Here is a 22,545-nt window from a genome sequence, read left to right as displayed (position 1 = left end):
ACTATAGCGCCACCTATGGGCCGATCAGGCCGATTCCATGCATACAGCTAGCCAACCAGAGTACTAACAACCCTGAAATTTTCAAGTCTCTAGGCCTTATGGTTTGGTCTGCACGATCAGTTTTAGGGCAGAATAATAATAATAATAAAAATCCTGACAAAAACAATAGGGTTTCTAGCCCTTCAGGCATGAACCCCTAATAAAAATGGCTGGGAATTCACATGGAGTCCAAAAATATATATTTTTTTGTTTTAGTTTTCTATCAGAGTGTGGTAACATAACAGAATTAATGGAATTATAAAGTAAACTGGATCCATAAGTAAAATTTTAATAGCATTCTTTGTCAGGACATTTATGACATCAAATACATACTGGGAAGTTTTGCTTTACCTTATCAAAGATAAGGAATTCAAAGGTATGACAAGCACACAGCTGAGGTATCACTGAAATATCAAAACACCAGAAATGTGCTGCTCATGACATTTTATCTGAGAAAATCTCGCTGTGCTGACATTTAAAACATCCAAATCACCATGTGGAAAAAGAAGTGGAAATTATTTCAATACGTTTGTATTATCTAATGGCACTAGGAAAATGTGACATCTTGTGGGAGTTCCACCCATTTAAACATCCACAATGGTTTCTGAGTTTGCCACATGTGAGAAAATATTAAAAGATCTTCAATTAAGCCCCTCTAAATATGCTAAATAATACCTGAAAACAAGTGAGTTTGTGCGGCCAAATCCAAGCACCAAAGATTCTGTGATCTCAATGCTCTCTGAACGCATTAAAGGGACCAACTGCTTTAGGAGCCAAGCGACAGATGGGGTTCCCAGAATCTAATATACCAAAAGTGGAAGAAATCAATTAGTGAATAAATCAATCAATAATTCAAATGACACAAACTTCAAGTAAGTTAGAATAGATATGAAATGGTGTTATCTGAAAGAAGCTCCACCCACCTTATTGTCATAGCTGCTGTTGTTATCTGTGCTGGGTGTGATGATCTCAGGGGTGGAGGCTCGGAGATGACCCGGACTCATGATGCTGGGTTTGGCCACCCCAAAACACAAAATCAGGTAGTTTCTCCAGAGAGACACATAGCTGTCTGCAGAACCAGACGAGCTTGTCTTCTTAGCATTAGCTGGGTTGCTAAAAGATTAAAACACTTGACTGAAAACAAATGACTGTTTTCACAAAAAGGTTTTCTGAACAGTCAGCATTGTACTAGTTGTTAAAATGGGACAGCTGGGATGGACAACAAAATTTTACCTGTGTTGAGTGACCCTCTTTTATTATGAATGTATGAAAAAAGAAGGGTAACCCAAAGAGGATTGTACAGGGTCAGCTATCATGGGCAGACCAACTTAGTCACCACTTAGTATAGCTAGAGTGGAAAGCCATTAAGAGCTTAAACTAAGGAAGATAGTTCATGCTTAAAAACCTCCTGCAAATTGAGTGCAAGTTAAAGCCTGGTCTACTTAGATTTCACATGATTACATAACCTATAGGGCTGCAACTATAATTGCAGCTAAAATAGAGACCTATACACAGAGGAACTTCTCAATGAGAACCATTTAAAAGGTCAAAGACTTCTTTAAATGTATTATCCACCCCTCACCTGGGCTCCAGTAAGGGCATGAGGAGCTGCAGGCGGGTAAAAGCATAGGGCCAGGCGTAGCTGAGCGCTGTGGGGCAGTGCTTGGGCAGGTACTCTTGTCTCAGAAGACTAAAGAGGCACAGAGCCCAGGGCTCCTTCAGAGACTGAGCCAAGATCCACACACAAGACGGGCTCCGCACGTCATAGTGGCTGCCAACCAGAGATACGTTCCACTCCACCATCCACTGCAGGTCTGCCGTCTGCCCAGCGGGGAGAGTCGCCTGCAGGGCAGAGGAAGGAGGGGTCATGGGGGAGAGATCATGGAGGCCATTTCACCAAGGCAAAGATAGGAAACCCAACTGATAAAGGAGTAGCCAAAATACTTCTGAAGAATAATGACTTGTATTTGTGCCCATAAAACGTAGTTGGACACTTAAGACACAGTTAAAATGCAATAATGTCTTTGCATTAGATAAAGAAGTTTGTTAGGTTTCAAATGTGTTAACAATATGCATGTTCAAAATGAAAGGGTCATGTCATGTGGAATAAAATTTTCCTTGATATTTTGACATATACAGTAAGAGGTCATTCTACTATAAAAACATAATGTAAATTTCAGAACTCAAAACTTAATCCCCAATGCAATAAAGCATTTATTGAAACCAAGCTGTGTTTTTGCCTCGTTCTCTACTTCTGCGACTTCCATATGTCACTAGGGGGCACATTAATTCATGACCCCCTCTACAGCAACAACATCAACACATATTTACATCATCGCACCCCTGGCCCCGCCCACTGGTGCTCACTTTGCAAACAGAGAGAGAGCAGGACAGACAGACTAGTGTGGTCTACTAACTATTCCTATACAACAAAGGGGACACGTCTGGACTATTTTGAATTTGTATATAAACATGCACTAAACAGACATCTTTGACCATTGTCATGTATCATGCGCTGCTTTTAAAAGAAAAGGAGACCCTATTCTGTTTAATTCACCTGCACTGCATCTTGCTGTTTTGAGCACAAATGCGTCTTGGACGCGTTCTTGCACCCATCTGCGATGTTTTGAATTGTTGGTATATGTAAATATGCACTAGATGGATGTCTTTGACCATTTTGATGCATTTCCTGGAGATGTGTGCCTCAGTGCAGGATGATACTGTATGTGTGTGTGTCTTGTTCACCGTGCTTTGGACTATGTATATGCATTTTTTTCAGTTCATATAAGCGTGGATTGGTTGTGAGCCAGTCATAAAACAATTCAAGCCTTGCAAAGGAACTTTTATTGAAGGATGGTCAGTTAAAAACACTATTGGACCCGATTGCAAAACCGTGAGTAAATAGTTTCATTCATGAATATTTCAAATGTCATGTTTAATATATAGTTTAATATATTGGGATGCAATGTGTTGGATGTGTGTTCTGAAATTTAGTTTTATAATGTTGTGGTGCTTGTTCATTCTTTTCAGAAGCTTTAACCACAGACCTTTAAGCTTCAAAGGAATCACCCAAAAATGAAAATTCTCTCATTATTAACTTACTCTGATGCCATCCCAGAACACAAATGAAGATGTTTAGAAGATAGAGCTCTATCAGGTAACCTGACAGAGCTCTAGTTTCTTCTAAAAAGACAGTCATACACATCTGGGATAAGTGAATACCAGGGTAAGTGAATAATGAGATAATAAAATTTTTTGGGTGAACTATTCCTTTAACTTCATGTGCTCAGAACAGAAGAAACTTTGTAAAGTTACAGAGTGTTTTCAGTGATATCTTCCTAGACTTCCTGAGCACATGTGAGTGAGACCGCAAAACACTGAACAGAGAGGCACTCACCGAGTCTGCCACTGCCACGCTGGCAAAGCTCTCAAGCACCACCGGAATCAGTTTGTCCAGAACATCTATCAATGGCCTCTCATCATCCTGTGTAAGGAATAAAGACAACAAGTAACCATAAACTGAGTGTATATTCATTCAAATATGTTTGAATTGACTTTACTTGGGGCTGACTCTAGGAGCTGGCTCTTACTTCAGTCTGTCCGATAGTGAGGAAGATTTGGCGGACCTCTCGAAGGATGGAAACAACTAGTTTGCGTGTGGCGGTCTGGCAGGAGCACAGCAGCACTAGACTGAGACCCTCAACAGCGTGTAGAACTGCAGAGTGAGGGGTCTGTTCTGCAGGCAGCCTGGAGCCAGAGTTACTCTGTAACAACTAAATTTAGAGAGATCGCTTTTGTGATTTTTTATCCATATAGGTAAAACTCCCACACTAAAACAAGATTTTCTTGGCCCCTTACTTCAGTGGAGCAGATCTTCGATGTGTCCAGGCTCTTGCTGGTGCTTAGCAGGGCCAGTTTCCACTGGGTAAGTAATTGTAGCAGCAGTTTAAGTGAGGAGTCCAGCAGGGTCTGGTGTGTGTCCTGCACCTCACGTAGCAGGAAGCTGCAGTAGCCCAGGAGAACTTCCTCTCGCCAGTCGGAAAAGTCCACCAGTAGACTCTGTAAAGAATTCTGAGCTATAAGGCGCAGTTCATCATCCATATGGATGGTTAACCTGTAAAAGACAGCCAGACAGAATTAACTGGAAAGTGGTTTCCACAGTTGGCTTATACTGAAAAAAGTACATGATTTTAGGTACAATAAACACAATGTAACTGGATTGAGGACTTATGGGCATGGCGACCAGGTTGCAATATAACAGTATATAGAGGTTTTTTTGCCGATACTTTTAATCTTATTAATGCTTTTAGACAAAATGATCTAATTAATCACAAACCTCTGAAGGTAAACAGCCTGCTTTATGAGACTAATATTGTGCAAAGTAAACAAATAATTAATGGTAACACATTACAATAAGGTTCCATTCGTTAACATTAGTTAATAGTTATTTTTGACAGAATTTATTCATCGTTGTTAATGTTAACTAATTAAAATAACATTTTTCATAATTAGTTAATGTCAGTTCAGAGTGCATTAACTAATGTAAACATATACAAATTTTATTTTAAAAATGTATTACTATACAGTCTTTTGACATTAACATGACCCAAGATTAATAAATGCTGTAAAAGTATTGTTCATTGTTAGTTCATGTTAACAAATTTTGTTAATTAATGCTAACAAAACCTAACAGAACCTTATTTTAAGGTGTTACAACACATTTTACTGGCAAATTACACTTGTCCAAGACTCTTCTTCACTTTCATTAGTGTAACTTAACATTTTGAGTATTTAAAAATTGAAGACTTTACATAATTTGTCTTACACTATGTAAACTACTTGAGTTTATCTTTGTTTTGGACTGTCTACCTTTATCTGTAAGCTCACAACAGATAAGTGGAAAAGTGTAAATATCTGTTAAAAATATTGGTCAAACTGATTATCAGCATATAATTATAATATCAGAATAAATATATGAGAAGACATAAAAAGAGGATCACCAATGAATAACAGTTTTTGAACATTAAAAGAGCTTTTCTTTAATTTTACAACTGCTTACCCTGCAAGCATTTGTGCAGAATATCTTGAAAACCTTAGCAGTTCTAGAAGAGTTTGAATCGGACACTATGAATCAAAAAATTCTCCTTTTTAAAACATTTTTCCCAGACATATCATAATAGTGCTGTGCACCAGGCCTTATAATCACTGTACTTTCCAAGATCTTCCATTACAGTGTAGAAGTCTCTCCACAGCCCCAGTTGAGGAAGTTAACAGCGAGATCAACTTTAATCTGACCTAATGGCTTAAACATGAAGAATTAAGTCTGATTAGACCAACCCTGTCTCAGATTGCACTGGGACATCGTATTCAAGCTGAGGGCTTGGAGAGATCATGTTACTGAAGCTTTCTGGAAACCTGACCATATTGGGCAATTCGTCTAAGCAAATGCTTCCGACACACACCCATTCTCGCATCAGATATATACGTCACACACACTCACCGAGCCAAAAGGTCTATGAGTTCTGACTTGGACATGCCATCAGGAAGGATGCGTGGAATGGCAGCCATGCATGTCCTGAAGAGGTCAATTTTAGGCTTTCTCTCGCCCCTGCCAATGTAGAGAGGTCACATTAGTTGGAACAGAAGTTAGTGCTTATAATAGGCTGTAAAACATGTGTAGCTGGATAACTGAATCAGACAGGTGTCTGCAGAGAGTCAGATACACCAGATGAGACAATATTGGACAGAGACAAACAGGGTGCAAAGACAAATGCTACTGTAGAGACAGACAGTCTTTGAGTGCAGACTCCAGGACAATCAATCTCAATGTATAATTTTGAGTATGATTCTCCTAACCTGACTGTGTGCCAATATTGGATGAGTATGAGGATATATCATGTGTATTTCATTCCTTTCTTATTTCTTTTTCATTTATGTCAACACCAGCATCATGTGAACTTCCTTGTACTTTTGTACTTAGCGGATAAAGCTTCCAAAGTCTAAGTTACCAGTCGGTTTCAAATATTTATGATTTAAACAGTAATTTAGCTATATATAAATCATCACAAATCATGTAATGTGTCACATACGTGATCATATCCTCAGGTTCCTTATTCAGCATCTGTGCGTTACTCAACATCATACAGCGACCAACCTCCTTATCCAAATGTCTCAGGATGTTGTCTAAAGCTTTCCGCACTTGGGGGTAATAGAGGGACATTCCTGAGTGGCCGAAAGCAAAAAGACAGTGAAAAACTTTAATGCAAAGGTCCCATTTTCCAACAATCACTTCAGTTCTTTGAGTTATGAAAAAATATCAACATCACCATTAATAAGACTTTTTTGTTTGTTTTTGCCAAAGCTTGTATTGCTCTCATGCTTTCTAACTTATTCTGTACTTATATGTTCAAATATTAATGAGAACAAGTGCCTATCAAATGTCAAAAAGGGCCACATACATGTCCAAATCTGTTCTCAAATGTTTTAAAATGGAATCACTACAGCAATTACAGATATAACATGGGCCCAAAATGTTTTTGGACATTTAAAGGAATAAACCGGGTTCAATACAAGTTAAACTCAATCGATAGCATTTGTGGCATAATGTTAAATACCACAAAAAATTATTTTGACTTGCTCCTCCTTTCCTTAAAAAATGCAAAAATCTGGTTACAGTGAGGCACTTTCGTACAATGGAAGTGAATGGGGCCAATCAGTAAATGTTAAAATACTCAGTTTTAAAAGTATAGCCACAAAACAGACAATATGCATGTTAACATGATTTTAGTGTCATAAACTCAGCAAAAAAAGAAACGTCCTCTAATTTTCAATTGCTTTTATTTTCAACAAACTTAACGTGTGTAAATATTTGTATGAACATAAAAGATTCAACAACTTAGACATAAACTGAACAAGTTTCACAGACATGTGACTAACATAAATGGAATAATGTGTACCTGAACAAAGGGGGGGTCAAAATCAAATGTAACAGTCAGTATCTGGTGTAGCCACCAGCTGCATTAAGTACTGCAGTGCATCTCCTCCTCATGGACTGCACCAGATTTGCCAGTTCTTGCAGTGAGATGTTACCCCACTCTTCCACCAAGGCACTTGCAAGTTCCTGGACATTTCTGGGGGGAATGGCCCTAGCCCTCACCCTCTGATCCAACAGGTCCCAGATGTACTCAGTTGGATTGAGATCTTCGCTGGCCATGGCAGAACACTGACATTCCTGTCTTGCAGGAAATCACGCACAGAACGAGCAGTATGGCTGGTGGCATTGTCATGCTGTAGGGTCATGTCAGGATGAGCCTGCAGGAAGGGAGGAGGATGTCTTCCCTGTAAAGCACAGCGTTGAGATTGCCTGCAATGACAACAAGCTCAGTCTGATGATGCTGTGACATACCACCCCAGACCATGATGGAACTTCCACCTCCAAATCGATCCCTCTCCAGAGTACAGGCCTCGGTGTAACACTCATTCCTTTGACGATAAACGCGAGTCCGACCATCACCCCTGGTGAGACAAAACCTTGAGTCGTCAGTGAAGAGCACTTTTTGCCAGTCCTGTCTCGTCCAGTGAAGGTGGGTTTGTGCCCATAGGCGATGTTGTTGCCGGTGATGTCTGGTAAGGACCTGCCTTACAACAGGCCTACAAGCCCTCAGTTCAGCCTCTCTCAGCCTATTGCGGACAGTCTGAGCACTGATGGAGGGACTGTGCGTTCCTGGTGTAACTCGGGCAGTTGTTGTTGCCATCCTGTACCTGTCCCCATGTGTGATATTCAGATGTACCGATCCTGTGCAGGTGTTGTTACACATGGTCTGCCACTGCGAGGACACTCAGCTGTCCTTCCTGTCTCCCTGTAGTGCTGTCTTAGGTGTCTCACAGTACGGACATTGCAATTTATTGCCCTGGCCACATCTGCAGTCCTCATGCCTCCATGCAGCATGCCTAAGGCACGTTCACGCAGATGAGCAGGGACCCTGGGCATCTTTCTTTTGGTGTTTTTCAGAGTCAGTAGAGGTCTCTTTAGTGTCCTAAGTTTTTATAACTGTGACCTTAATTGCCTACCGTCTGTAAGCTGTTAGTGTCTTAACGACCGTTCCACAGGTGCATGTTCATTAATTGTTTATGGTTGATTGAACAAGCATGGAAAACATTGTTTAAACCCTTTACAATAAAGATCTGTAAAGTTATTTGGATTTTTACAAAATTATCTTTAAAATACAATGTCCTGAAAAAGGGACATTTCTTTTTTTGCTGAGTTTACTAACCAACCTTTTCTATGTAAAGTTATAACCAATTTTACAACTTCATTGCCATGATGATGTAATGTCAACAAACCCCAAAACCCTCAAATAATACATTAATGTAAGTGTTTTTATAAAATTATAAGCTTCACATTTCTGTTTCCAAAAACTGTCTCCATTCACTTCCATTTTAAGTGCCTCATTGCAACCTAGATTTTTGCTTTTTTTAAAGAAAAGGAGGGATGATTCGAAATTATTTTATGTGGTAATCAACATTATGCCACAAATACTGTCGACTGAGCTTAATTAAACTGAACCCAGAATATTCCTTTAAGCCACACTTAAAAATGTATGAATGTCATTGCATTGGTTACCAAATATCAAGCTAATTGACATCTGCAAACAAATGATTCTAGACCTTTTCTCAGAACTAGCTTCACTTATCTTCACTACAGACATGTTCCACGTATAAAAAACAACAATTGTACTTTTTGTCTTGATTTTTATCAGTATATCTATTGTTTTATCATTTAAATCCTAATACATTTCTATTTGTGAAATCTTTGGCTTAATAACTTTGTTCACGCTTCTCTTTCTTTAAACTAATCCTACTTGGTTTAACATGTTATTTAATGCAATGACATTCTCACCTTTTACAGTAAGCGTGGCTTAAGTGTCCAAATACCTTCTGGAGCCACTGTAAAAATAAGTTTTCAGTTCCACAAACACATTCTTGAGGGCATTTTTTTACCTTTCAAGATTGGATGGGAACAAATTATAATTGTCAAAATATAAATAACTACTGTCTTGACCAACACAAAATAGGTATTGTTTGAAAGCTTAGAAGCTCTACTTCCCAATTCATGCAGGCATTATGAAAGTTTATGAAAAAACTGAGCAAGTGCTTTGAAATTTGCAGACAAATCAGAAGTGTTCCATTTTGATAATGTCAATTTTTTTTTTTTTATTGCACTGTTCATATTATTGCAATTAGTAAAAACATCAAACTGATCAAATAGCCATGTGTCATATGTTGTTGGAAAGCTATCAAAGAGTAGAATGCAACCAGCCCATTTGTTTTACTTACAGACAAAAATATAGAAAATAATATCTAAGTATATGTTTTTGACAATTATGTTTGTGTTGCTTATTTGCTCCGTTTTCAGTTATAACTTCACGAAAAACAAACAGAACATAAAATATCACATACCATTACTTAGATGAGGTGATTACATTTCATACAAGCCCTCACACAAAGTAATCGGATAAAAAGATCATTAGATAATCAACATGAAGCAAAATGTTACATATGGCCACCCGGATATGGCGCCATGTAAATGACACAGACTCATTGAGTCAAAAGGCACTCATTCTGTGAAATCTCATTACTAAAATCATGTCTCTGTGCTATGCATACCTTTAGTCACTGTTGTGCTTGCATGTGTAATTAGTACTTATACACAATTATTATGTTTTAATTGTTTGGAGAGGCTTCTGGACACTATGAAAAATTATTTTTGTAATGCTATAACTTGTAAATGCTTTGTCGTACCAACACACAATTTTTCTCAGATACAGTGTACATGATTTAAAAATAAAACAAAAGCAGTTTTTCAGAGCCACCTTATTTACACCCAGAGATATATAATGTTAAATAAGAAAAATAAGAACAAAAGTATTTTGGCTCTTTTTTTTTTTTTTTTTTTTTCGCATTGTAAGACTTCAATTTTGGGTATGCCACTTAAACAGGAAATCTTTAAAAAACAACTTCAGAGCATAAAGGTTTAAAAATTCTTCTTAAATATTAACTTTTTACTAACTTACCAATAACTTTTGCCTCCTCATCAGAGAGATGCTTACTCAGGTATGTCTTTTTGACCCGTAGCGTGTTCCCAGATGGTAGCAAGGCTCCCGTGTTAGGCATGGGGGGTTCGCCATCTTTCTGCTGCAGCTTGTCGGCAATGACCAGGAATGCTCTAAGACCTATATTCATTCTCTAAAGATCACAAATACATGACATCAGTAAGTGAGCTATACTGACATAAAGCTACTAAATCTATTTGATGAATACTTTACCTCTGGATTAAGACTAAGTGCTTTTGCTGGTTTCCCAACACACAATAGGTCAAAAATGACTTCTTTCATTGCAAAGTCAAGTCTTTCCTATATGAGAAAAGACAATGAGGAAGTGTAGTATTCAAAATGTTAATATTTTAACATACATGCTGCATCAGGAATACTGAAAACTTAGTGTTGCAAATTATGCAAGAATTTAATCTATTACTGCAGATTTATTTTGGTAACAACAGAACATTCGGTCTATAGACATACAGTATACACACTAGTTTTCACAACAAACAAGAGTTTAAAAGTTTAGTCTTGTATTATGGTTTAACAGCCAACAACAGATTTACAATTGGGTCTTATTTTTAGACATGACTGTCTGTCATTACATTGCAGACATACCTGTGCAATAAACTGGATAATTTTAATGAATATATTGAGAGGCATGTCTTTAGGAACCACGCTACGAGATCCTTTAGGGAACAGGGTCGTCACAATAGAGTTGAGGCGTCTGGGGGCGAGATTCCAGTTTTAACCAATAACAAGTTAAGAATCAATAATTGACACATACACAAAAAGAAAGTCAAAGCATACTGACACAGATAACTTGTTATAATTAGCATTTCATTACAGTGGCAGATCTTAGCTTGCCCTATATGTGAAATCACTTTTATTTTAAGATTAAATAGAGCTTGGTTGAAGTCAGACTTGACCTCTTTGGGCTTACTGGTGCCTTTAAGCTGTTGGTAAGCTGTTGGTTTCCTTTTAAATGTACAAAAAACAAAACTGGGGTTATGTACAGAATAGCATAATTCCATCCAAATCTTACTATTTCTGAAGTATACATTATGTAAATTTGCACAGTGAGCAAAATTTTTGCATGCATGAAATACCTGGAGGAAATACTGCGTGGGAAAATTGTATCCTATGATGCAAATTCCAGTGTGACGAATGAACCATGGTTGAAGTAATGTCATTATATGTGTTAACATGATTTTAGTGTGATAAATTGCTTACTACTAACCTTATCTGTGTAAAGTTATATCCAAAACCGGGACAACAGGTTTTTGTTGTCATGACAACTAAGTTGTAATACTGGACATAACTTTAAACACATAAGGTTTGTAAGCAATTCTATCACACTGAAATCATGTTAATATGTATAACATTTATGACTTATGGGTATACCTTTGAAACAATGTGCATTTTAGCATTTATGGACTGGCCCCATTCGCTTACATTGTAAGTGTGTTACTGTAACAGCAATTTGTTCCTCTTTTTTTACTTAAATAAATGAGAGGCAAGTCTAACTTTTTGTCAATATGCCACAAATGCTGTTAATTGAGCTTAATTTGTATAGAACACAGAAAATTCCTTTAAAGACTTACATAAGATCATGTGACAAAAATTAAGCATACTACTATTTGAAATTTTATCATTGCATAATGTGTACTGTTTCACATACTATTAAAAAAAAAAACATCAACAGGAAAGTGTATACTGCACAGTATGCAGTATGCTAGTATTCCAAAAAATATTACCACAACTTCCCCTCCTGGTGTTGAAATCCTCTATGGGCTTGTATACCCTTTCCCAGACAAGGTCAACTACATGTTATGATAATCCTGATCAATCTATTATGGATTAGCTACATAAGATATCAACATTTGTTCACAGTTCAGTTCTGGCCCTGAAGCCAAAACATGGGTGTGTACTGTATATAGTTGAGTTTGCCAAGACTTCAATTCCCACTGGACCATCTTGGCATTCCAACACCCATCACCCATGACCACCAGTCTCCCTACTTTCTACACCCATTTCTGGCAACACTCTCAGTAATTACCAAGCCTTAAACCCCTTCGCCTGAGGCACGACGACTGTAATAGATTGCTTGTTTACTCGACTCCCTGCTACCACTGAGAAGGACTGAGGGGTGCGGTCAATGCACGGTTGATTGGAGTGGAAGCCATGGGAAGGGCAGGGTATAGATGCTTGTTTTAACTTTTTTTTTACAGCCCTTCCAAACTCCACCAAGAAAGCTGGCATTCATTAGATTGCCTGTATTAAATAAAATCAGTTTTCTCCTCAGTCCGCAATCCTGACTCAGTATATAGCTCAACACAATGCTTCAGGGACATGCTTACCCCTGCGTCGCAGTGTTGCTCTCGCATTTAATGCGGATCATGTAGACCCACAAGAGTCGGTAGAGAGACTCCAGCGCAACCCGTGCCATTTTTGGGTCCTTGCTCTGTAATGAGGAAGCATAGTTATCCTGGCTATCCTGGTTGCACTTCTAGTTGGAAAATGAATTAAATCTAGCAGAATGCTTTGAATCACATACCTTCAGATTGGAGAGGCAGTTGTTGAGGAAGACATGCCATCTGTTGAGGAAGAACTGTTTCTGGCTGACACACAGCAAACACGTCACCAACGGGTACAAAGCCTAACAGTCCAAAGACATTGGTACATACAGTAATGATCAAAATGTATTTTCTCAGACAGGCTGAAACACTATTCTATTTGAAAGCACAACTGACCAGAGAATGCTTTTTTCTCGTTGAGAGATCCAAGGTGGAATCATACAAGCTCTCCACAAAGTTCCTTAGACAAGGAACGTTAACCTCATTCTTGACAGCCTACAGTAATAGTATACAGGATGAACTGAACATTAAATAAAGTATATTTTTTCAGATGGTATAGAATGTGCAAAAGACATGTAAATAATACAACGTGGTTGAGTATCGCGAGATTTTAATTAAATTTCTCTAACCGCTGCAACAGGAACTAGAATTTCCACAAAGAGCCCGGCCAAAGCGTGTTTGATGTCTTTGTCCTTCACTTCCAGGAAATACTGTGCACACTCCTGTGACAAAAAAGGAACACAACATAGTGCAACAGAGGGTTAGCTTTCACATTCAAGCTAAACCTTATTCTGAGTATGATTTCATTGAGAGAGTCTCCAAATTCAGTATAAATACATAATAATTAAATAAAAAATATAAATCAATCTAGTAGCGCTGTGAATGAAAGTAAGGCCTTAACATTTTTGGTTTATTACCTGCATGAACTGAAAGGAGGCTTCAAACTCCTCTACGGGATACATCTTCACTCTGAAAAACTTCACACCCATGATGAGGCTGATGGTGCTTTGAACGACATAGGGGCTCTGCTCCTTCTGGCGGAGCTCCTTTAGCTCACTCATGAACCTCTTTTTTACAGCAGGAAATCTACAAAAAGAAACATACCAGTATACAGTATGACTGACAGATAAATGCAAAATGGTATAAACAGGGTTCCAATATTTTGTGATAAATAATTTTTTTAATGACTTTTCCAACACCTTTTCCATTATTTTTGTAATAATTTGGGGTGGATTCCCATTTGATTGTCAGGTGCTCTTTTTTGGAATAAATATTAAAAAAATAGAGATGTTTCTAATAAGACTATCAACGGACACACTCTACACAAGCACTAACAAAGAGCACTATCTTGTCCATGGGATTTTCAACCTTTGAGGACATATGGCCCCCACCACCCCCACCTCAAACCCACAATCCACTGAGAAAGAAATGCATGCAAACACACTTGACATACTATTTAAATAATATAAATAAGGTAATAGATGCAATATACATACTGATACATAATCTACTGTATATAAACCTTCGCTTATCGTATTCAGTGTGACGGTTGAGCCTGTTTTTGGAGCACAACATGTGAATCCTTCAATATTCGACACAGCAAGTCATAAATCTTTTTTCACTGTGAACACACGTGAACTTTCCTTGCTTGTGTATGAGTATTGAAAACCCTGCTACACTCTTTTGTTCCCTATCTGTCACTCACTCGACGTTGGTGTCGATGTAGTGACACTAGGGGTCACTCTTGGGAGCCCGAGACACCTCTGGTCTTTGATAAAAGACCAATGAAAATTGGTGAGTGGTATTTGCATGCCACTCTCCCGAACATACGGGTATAAAAGGAGCTGGTATGCAACCACTCATTCAGATTTTCTCTTCGGAGCCGAACGGTCATGCTCGCTGAGCTGAATACTACTGTTCATTCACCTGCTGGATCTGACGGCGCATTTCAGCGGCTTCTCCCTCCTCTGCACTGGTGCACTGCAGAGAATGCCCCTGGGTGCTTCGGCAGAAAAACTAGAGAGTATATTTTCTGAAAGAGCATTTTTCCCCTCTAAAAGAGTATATATTTCTCTAAAAGAGCGCACACACGGAACGTCTTTTTAAAGACGCGTCTTTTTAAAGATGCTTTTCCGATTGTGTGTTATTCCTGGTTGTGCTCGTTATCTCTCGCCTTCTAACGGTCACGATCACTGTCTTTCGTGTCTGGGCACTGCTCACGCGTGTGACTGCTCACGTCTCTGACGTTCAAAGCCTACGGTGCCGCTGGACAAGCCGCCTCCGCCCTGCACGCCATGGCTCTCCTGCAAGTCCGCCAAGGCGCTAAAGGAACTGCACGAGGGTAGTTCCACCCCGGGATTGATGCAGGAACTGCACTTGGCGACTGACCTCGCTCTCCGAGCGACGGAGGTCACGGCGCGGTCTCTCGGGCGGACGATGGCCACACTAGTGGTCCAGGACCGCCACCTTTGGCTCAACCTGGTCGAGATGGGTGAGGCCGACAGGACACGATTCCTTGCTGCCCCCATTTCCCAGGCGGGTCTATTCGGCGACACCGTCGAGGACTTTGCCCAGCAGTTCTCGATGGTAGAGCAGTAGATGGATGCTAGCCGGCTTATCCTGCCCCGGCGCGGCTCAAGATCCCGCACCCCATCTACTCATCGCCGAGGGCGTCCCCCTGCGGTGACTGCCCGGCGTGGAGCCCACCGCAGGAAGCAGACGCCACCCGTCTCGCGGCCGCCCAGAACCCGTGAAAGGCTTCAAAGCACCCTTGAGACGGGCGACCCAGGGATAACGAAACCCGCTGCTCTGGAGCTGGTAAGCAGATCTTCATCTTTTTGTTACCTTTTGCATTTAATTGCGCTGCATGCCCAAGTGGCTGCAGTACTCAAGAGCTCAGCAAGAGTGGTTTCCTTGTTCCCTGGGTCACATATCCGGTGTGTACGGCTGGCATCACAACCACAGTCCACCACTCCATTTGGCAGGTTGGCGCTCAAGCGGCGGTCTCCCGCCCTGAGCACCCAGCTGTGGCACAAATCCGCCCCCGATGTGACAGTCTCCACGGGTCACGAGGACAGGCCTCTTCCTCCCCCGTCCCAGGCTGTTCCGGGGGTGGTCACAAGGAGCCAGGTAAGTGCTTCGATGTCCTCGGACTCAGCACGGCCACGATGTGGTGTGGCACCTCGAGCTCCGCCCCACCGCGAGGCCCCACCTGCCGGTACATCCGATGACGTTGTCCCTTTGGTCCCCCTTGCGCGGAGCTTGGACGCATGGCTTGCGCTTTCCAGTCCGTCACGAGGGCTGGTCCGGACCGTCCGACTCGGCTGCGCGATTCACTTCGCCGGGCATCCGCCCAGGTCCAGCGGTGTCCACTTCACCTTGGTGAAAGACAGAAAGGCTGCTACCTTACGCGGAGATCGCTACCCTCCTACGGAAGGACACGATAGAACCTGTCCCTCCAACCGAGATGAAGAAGGGGTTTTACAGCCCCTACTTCACTGTACCGAAAAAAGGCGGTGGGTTGCGGCCAATCTTGGACCTGCGAGTACTGAACCGGGCCTTACACAGACTCCCGATCAAGATGCTGACGCAAAGACGCATTCTAGCGAGCGTCCGGCATCAAGATTGGTTCGCGCCGGTAGACCCGTCCCTGTCTCCTCGCGTCTTCACGAAGATCGCAGAGGCTGCCCTTGCCCCGTTAAGGGAGGTGAGCATTCGCATTCTCAACTAGCTCACTCTCAAGACGTGTTATGCGCACACAGGGACCTGGTGCTCTCACACCTCAGCCGACTAGGGCTTCGGGTCAGCTGGGAAAAGAGCAAGCTCCTCCCGGTTCAGAGCATCTCTTTTCTCGGTTTGGAGTTGGACTCAGTCTCCTTGACGGCGCACCTTACGAACGAGCGCGCCCAGTCGGTGCTGGCCTGTTTGAAGGCGTTCAAACAGAAAACAGCGGTTCCACTGAAATTTTTCAGAGGCTCTTGGGGCATATGGCATCCTCGGCGGTGGCCACCCCGCTCGGGTTGATGCATATGAGGCCGCTTCAGCACTGGCTCCAGACACGAGTCCCGAGACAGGCATGGCGCCACGGGACACACCGCGTGGCCATTACGTCGGTCTGTCACCGTCTTTTCAGCCCTTGGACCGACCTCTCGTTTCTACGAGCAGGTGTTCCTCTAGAACTGGTCTCCAGGCGCGTCGTAGTCACGACAGACGCCTCCAAAACGGGCTGGGGCGCTGTTGGCAACGGGCATGCAGCCGCCGGCCTCTAGACGGGTCCGCGGCTGCGTTGGCACATCAACTGCCTCGAGTTACTGGCAATTCTGCTTGCCCTGCGGAGGTTCCGGCCGTTGATCCAGGGCAAGCACGTGCTAGTTCGGACAGACAGCACGGCAGCGGTAGCATATGTCAACCACCAAGGCGGTCTGCGCTCCCGCTGTATGTCACAACTCGCCCGCCGTCTCCTCCAACGGAGTTAGCAGCACCAAGTCGCTGCAAGCCACTCACATCCCGAAAACCTCAACACTTCGGCGGACGCGCCGTAACAACAGGTTACCCTCAAGGGAGAGTGGAGACTCCACCTTCAGGCGGTCCAGCTGATTTGGAGTCGATTCGGTCAGGCACAGGTGCACCTGTTCGCCTCCCAAGAATCCTCCCACTGCCCGCCCTGGTACGCCCTCACCGAGGCCTTCCTCGGCATAGACGCGCTGGCACACAGCTGGTCCCCTGGTATTCGCAAATATGCGTTTTTCCCCAGTGAGCCTGCTCGCACAGACCCTGTGCAAGGTCAGGGAGGATGAGGAGAAGGTCGTCCTGGTAAGCACCCTACTGGCTCGCCCAGACGTGGTGCTCGGACCTCACGCTCCTTGTGACAGCTCCCCCCGGGCAAATTCCCCTGAGGAAGGACCTTCTTTCTCAGGGAAGGGGCACCATCCGGCACCCGCGCCCAGACCTCTGGAATCTCCATGTCTGGCCCCTGGACGGGACGCGGAAGACCTAAGCTGTCTCCCACCTGCGGTGGTAAACACGTTCACTCAGGCTAGGGCTCCCTCTACGAGGCGCCTGTATGCCTTTAAGTGCCGTCTGTTCGCTAAGTGGTGTTCTAATCGTCAGGAAGACCCCCAGAGGTGCGCAGTCATATCAGTGCTTTCCTTCCTGCAAGAGAGGTTGGAAGGGAGGCTGTCCCCTTCCACCTTGAAGGTGTACGTTGCTGCCATAGCAGCACACCACGACGCAGTCGATGGTAAGTCCTTAGGGAAGCATGATCTGATCATCAGGTTCCTAAGAGGTGCCAGGAGGCTGAATCCCTCCAGGCCGCGCCTTGTTCCCTCATCGGACCTCTGTAGTTTTTCAGGGTCTACAGAGAGCCCCCTTTGAGCTTTGCAGTCAGCCGGGCTTAAGGCACTCTCCTTGAAGACTGCCCTCCTGACTGCGCTCACTTCCATCAAGAGGGTAGGTGACCTGCAAGCGTTCTCTGTCAGCGAAACGTGCCTGGAGTTTGGTCCGGGCTATTCTCACGTGATCCTGAGACCCCCGACCGGGCTATGTGCCCAAGGTTCCCACCACTCCTTTTAGGGACCAGGTGGTGAACCTGCAAGCGCTGCCCCAGGAGGAGGCAGACCTAGCCCTGTCGTTGCTGTGTCCGGTGCGCGCTTTACGCATCTATTTGGATCGCACTCAGAGCTTTAGAATCTCTGAGCAGCTCTTTGTCTGCTTTGGTGCACAGCGGAAAGGAAGCGCTGTCTCCAAGCAGAGGATCGCCCACTGGTTCATTGACGCCATAACTATGGCATGTCTCGCCCAAAACATGCCGCCCCCGGTAGGGCTACAAGCCCATTCTACCAGTGGTATAGCGGCTTCTTGGGCCCTGGCCAGAGGTGCCTCTCTAACAGACATTTGCAGAGCAGCGGGCTGGGCAACACCCAACACCTTTGCAAGGTTCTACAACCTCCGGGTGGAACCGGTTTCGTCCCAGGTAGTGGCACGCAACACAAGCGGATAAGCCCGGGATAGCCGGCCGGGTGTATCGCTTGCACATAGCGCCTTCCACCTCCTTTTGAGCTGAAGATGTGCGCTGTTAATTCCCAGTAGTGTTCACAAAAGTTGTTCCCTGGTTGACTTCCTCCGAGCCCTGTGGCAGTCGAGTTTTCGGAGAGACTCGCTGCCGGCCCAGTACACGCGCTAACTAAGAGCCCGGTTCTGGGGTAGGTGCTTCGCATGTGGCGGTTCCCTCTAAGGCTAACCCCATGCGATCTATATCTTCCGCTAGTTCGTTTCCCTACTGGCAAACTGCGTCTTCCTTGGGCAGAGCCCCTCAGTCTCCATGTTGTAGTAACTCCTCCCCCATTGGGCAGGATCTACCTTGAAGGCTCTCCACATGGTTGGAAAGACCATGTGATGTATTCTTCCACTTAAATATCCCCCCCTCTCTTGGGGCGAGGTGTGGTCTCCGCGGTGTCCTCCCCTTGGGAGGGACACCCCCCAACTAGACCTGGCGGCCCAGTCAGATAATCCCCCTTCTTTTTTAGGGAGTGGAAAAAGAGAAGGGGAAAGAGGCCACGACTGCGTTAAGCCTGTCTCTATCTCTGGGTAGTCGACTTGTCCCCAAAAAGGGCCGTTCGACACTCATAACTGTGTTGGGGGAGGTTACGTGTCAACCTGGTGCGCTGGCTATGAGGCACACAGCAAGTCTGCCCACCACACACCGCCAGTTCACGTAACACAGTTCAGCCTTGTGGCGTTTTGTACAGGGACCCCTTGTGTCACTACATCGACACCAACGTTGAGTGAGTGACAGATAGGGAACCTCATGGTTACTGGTGTAACCTCCGTTCCCTGATGGAGGGAACGAGACGTTGGTCCCTCCTGCCACAACGCTGAACTACCCGCTGAAATGGCCGGACCTTATATCGGCTCCTCAGTGTAAAACCTGAATGAGTGGTTGCATATCAGCTCCTTTTATACCCATATGTTCAGGGGAGTGGCATGCAAATACCACTTGCCAATTTTCATTGGCCTTTTATCAAAGACCAGAGGTGTCTCGGGCTCCCAAGAGTGACCCCTAGTGTCACTACATCGACACCAACGTCTCGTTCCCTCCATCAGGGAATGGAGGTTACACCAGTAACCATGATGTTTTGACTAGTCATAGTTAGTTTTTGATTTGTCAACCCTGACTCTTTTCAACGGAAGTCAACCGGCTTATCTTTGAAAATTGGGTGTTTGGTTTGTCTCATTAGTTTCAGAGGTTTTCAACTGTTATTTGCAAGCACCTTAGAAAATAAAACACAATGGGGAGGTAGTTTGTTATTTAGCATGATGCAGGTAAATCCGTATTTTATGTACTGTTCGTCATACTGTACTTCTGTTGTTTTGTCCAATCTTTTGCGCTTTACTTTTGCCTAATTTAAGTTTAGTTTTCAAACTAATCAGTGTTTTTGAATTAATCTTTTAAGTAAACGTATTGTTCTCGTTCACTTCCATTGTTTCAGCCATGAACAACTCAAGAGTTTTTATACAAATCAGCTGAATCAATGACTCACATAAAACATAGAAGCCACTTAGTTGTCGCCACCTACTGGCGTAAATATGCAATCTAATCATTAAATCAGATGAAATGGTGTCAGTCTGATCTAGGGCTGACGATTTAACACGTTAATTCAGTGCGATTAATTATACTAAAAAAACACGTAAAAATAATTATGCAATTAATCATGTCCATGGACCGTAATATGGAATATTCCTACTATCGGAGCAATTCAAGCTTGATGTACAGCCAATTTTAAACAGAGGGCAGTAAGCGAAATTCCAGCAGTATAGGCAACACACAGCTGTACAGAGAAAAAACTAAATCAGACTTGCTTGACACTGACGAAAGCACAACATGAGAAAGCATTCTTGCGTTCAAACACAGCTCGACGGAGCGCATTCCCAATGCAGGGATCTCAAGATGTGTTTTTCAAAGTTTCAAACTACGTTTAACTTGACACAGCAACCTAAAAACACTGTTTTTGAAGCGACGCAACCAAAGTGAGATGCTACAAAAGCGTCAATCTAACGCAGGTGTACACTGTCACGTCATTAGAAAAGCTCTTATAATAAATCTATCTCGGACAGATTGACGAATTTAACTGCAAAATGTATTGCTGTACACTGTAGGTCAATGATAGGCTTATGTTCAATAATATGGAAACAAACAATATATTGCCTTCTATAGCCACGTTTTGTATGGTCTAATCAATGCTATACTCATCTGCCACAATAATGTAATGGATTTTATCTTAATTATTATTTGTATAATATGTATTATTATTTAAATATCCATAACTATGAATAATTATTTATTCATAATATATTGAATAATTGTTATTTGAGGGACTTTCTCAGCAAATATTCGATTAATATTCGGCATATCATGTAATTAATTTGATAAACAATTTTAAAGGTGCTGCAAGTGATTTTTTTTTCATGGAAAGGTATGCAAAAAAATGTAATACTCAAAGATATCTCACCGGTCTCTGTGACAGCTCTAGACTCTGTAAACAGCAATGAAAAATGTGTCTGTGGTCCACGGTCAATGACGTTTTCTTGTAGTTTCAGCTAATTATTATTTTTAAGCCATTTTGTTCATTACAGTTGACAGCTGAAGCTGCTATTTTACTGCCGTTGTTTTTCACAACCACATCTGCTTGCTTTTGGTCTCAATAAAGCTAATTTGGTATCTTTGGAGTGCAGGGTTTTAGAAAGAGGGGGTGTGGCTAATCCAATGGCTCAGCTTGTGGAATGGCTAAGATTTGAATCCCTGGGATGAATTAAAACCCCTACCACAAAACACCGTAATCTCACGCCCCCACAAATTGAAAACCCCCGATTTAGTCAATGAAATATTTTAGAGAAGAGAAGAAGTACTTCTTAAGATTGTGCTAACTTCAATGTCTTTTCCAGGAAATCACAATTAAAAAATTCCTTGATATTTCCAGGTTTTCCATGACTCTGGGAACCTTGTGTAAACTTGCCTTCTCAACAAAGTAAAAAAGTCAAAAATAAAAATCACTAGATATTACTTTTACAGCAATACATGGGTAAAAGGGTGATATGAATAATATTTCCTGGAATATCAAAATGTTACAGCAATAATTATGTAAAAGGCAGTGTTGTTTGGTAAGAGTACATGCTGTGGGTGGAATTGTACAGCAATGGTGCCACTGCCCTCTAATAAATCAGATCCAAGCTGCCAAATAAGACTACCAGAAGCCTGGTAATGTCTCTTGAACAAGCTCCTGCAGACAACAGTTTCCCAGCATGTCTAACAGAGGCGGAAAATAAAGCAGATGTACAGAAGCAAATTGTTCCGTGGCAACTGGAGGGGCACAGCTGCTTTAGAGAGCGCGCCACACAGATTAGAGGAATGACGATAATGTATGAAGGATGCTAAACTTTCAGAACATTCGAAAACTATGTGCCCTGCAGAAGATCAAATAAACAAAGACTAATTCCCAGTCCTAATATGGAGGAAAATGGATTGATCTTAAAGAACTGGAAAACTTCTGCTGCGAGAAAGTTTCTATTCAGCAATTGCATATCTCAGACTGTTGCTTGGTGCTAAATGACAATAACATTGTCATTGTTGGATTGATGGATACTTACTTTGCTTGTGCTAAGACTCCTATTACTTCTGCATAGAGATCAGCTACTATGTGCATGTTGGCAGTGTTGGGACCATGGTACCTGGCATAATGAAAAATTTGTTAATGTGAATGTATTCACATACATTTGTATAAAATGGAGAAACAGAAGCCAATGAGAAAATTCACTCACCCTTCTTTGTATTTAAAGTGCTTAAAAGCTAAATGAATGACTTCATGGACCAAACCATCCACAACTGGGTGGAGGGGCATCTGTTCAAAAAATAAAAAGACAAACATAATCATTATTTTATTGTTGGTCTTATTGATACATATGAGCTATTATAAGGCAGGCAACTTCATAAATGTTTATCTGTTTTGCTCTCAATTAAACACTGACATTGTGAGCACAACACAATCTGAGGATGAAAT

General features: G+C 42.4%; 1 protein-coding gene across 1 annotated transcript in view; it reads right to left on the bottom strand.

Annotated features, from left to right (window-relative positions):
- Positions 1 to 22,545, bottom strand: part of LOC127422036 (protein furry homolog) — a 96,633-nt gene that overhangs the window by 51,212 nt on the left and 22,876 nt on the right. The window contains exons 6-23 of the mRNA XM_051665366.1: positions 22,307 to 22,386; positions 22,136 to 22,216; positions 13,411 to 13,579; positions 13,123 to 13,215; positions 12,890 to 12,988; positions 12,694 to 12,795; positions 12,497 to 12,600; positions 10,755 to 10,863; positions 10,365 to 10,451; positions 10,113 to 10,284; positions 6,129 to 6,261; positions 5,540 to 5,647; positions 3,898 to 4,153; positions 3,630 to 3,812; positions 3,437 to 3,523; positions 1,622 to 1,881; positions 963 to 1,152; positions 715 to 839 (exon numbers count right to left, since the gene is read on the bottom strand). Coding sequence (XP_051521326.1) covers positions 715 to 839; positions 963 to 1,152; positions 1,622 to 1,881; positions 3,437 to 3,523; positions 3,630 to 3,812; positions 3,898 to 4,153; positions 5,540 to 5,647; positions 6,129 to 6,261; positions 10,113 to 10,284; positions 10,365 to 10,451; positions 10,755 to 10,863; positions 12,497 to 12,600; positions 12,694 to 12,795; positions 12,890 to 12,988; positions 13,123 to 13,215; positions 13,411 to 13,579; positions 22,136 to 22,216; positions 22,307 to 22,386 — 2,438 coding nt within the window. The remainder of the gene's footprint in view (positions 1 to 714; positions 840 to 962; positions 1,153 to 1,621; positions 1,882 to 3,436; positions 3,524 to 3,629; positions 3,813 to 3,897; positions 4,154 to 5,539; positions 5,648 to 6,128; positions 6,262 to 10,112; positions 10,285 to 10,364; positions 10,452 to 10,754; positions 10,864 to 12,496; positions 12,601 to 12,693; positions 12,796 to 12,889; positions 12,989 to 13,122; positions 13,216 to 13,410; positions 13,580 to 22,135; positions 22,217 to 22,306; positions 22,387 to 22,545) is intronic.

The sequence above is a fragment of the Myxocyprinus asiaticus genome, chromosome 31 (genome assembly GCF_019703515.2).
Source record: "Myxocyprinus asiaticus isolate MX2 ecotype Aquarium Trade chromosome 31, UBuf_Myxa_2, whole genome shotgun sequence".
NCBI classification, from domain to species: Eukaryota; Metazoa; Chordata; class Actinopteri; order Cypriniformes; family Catostomidae; genus Myxocyprinus; species Myxocyprinus asiaticus.
This window is presented reverse-complemented; position numbering and strand designations above follow the sequence as displayed.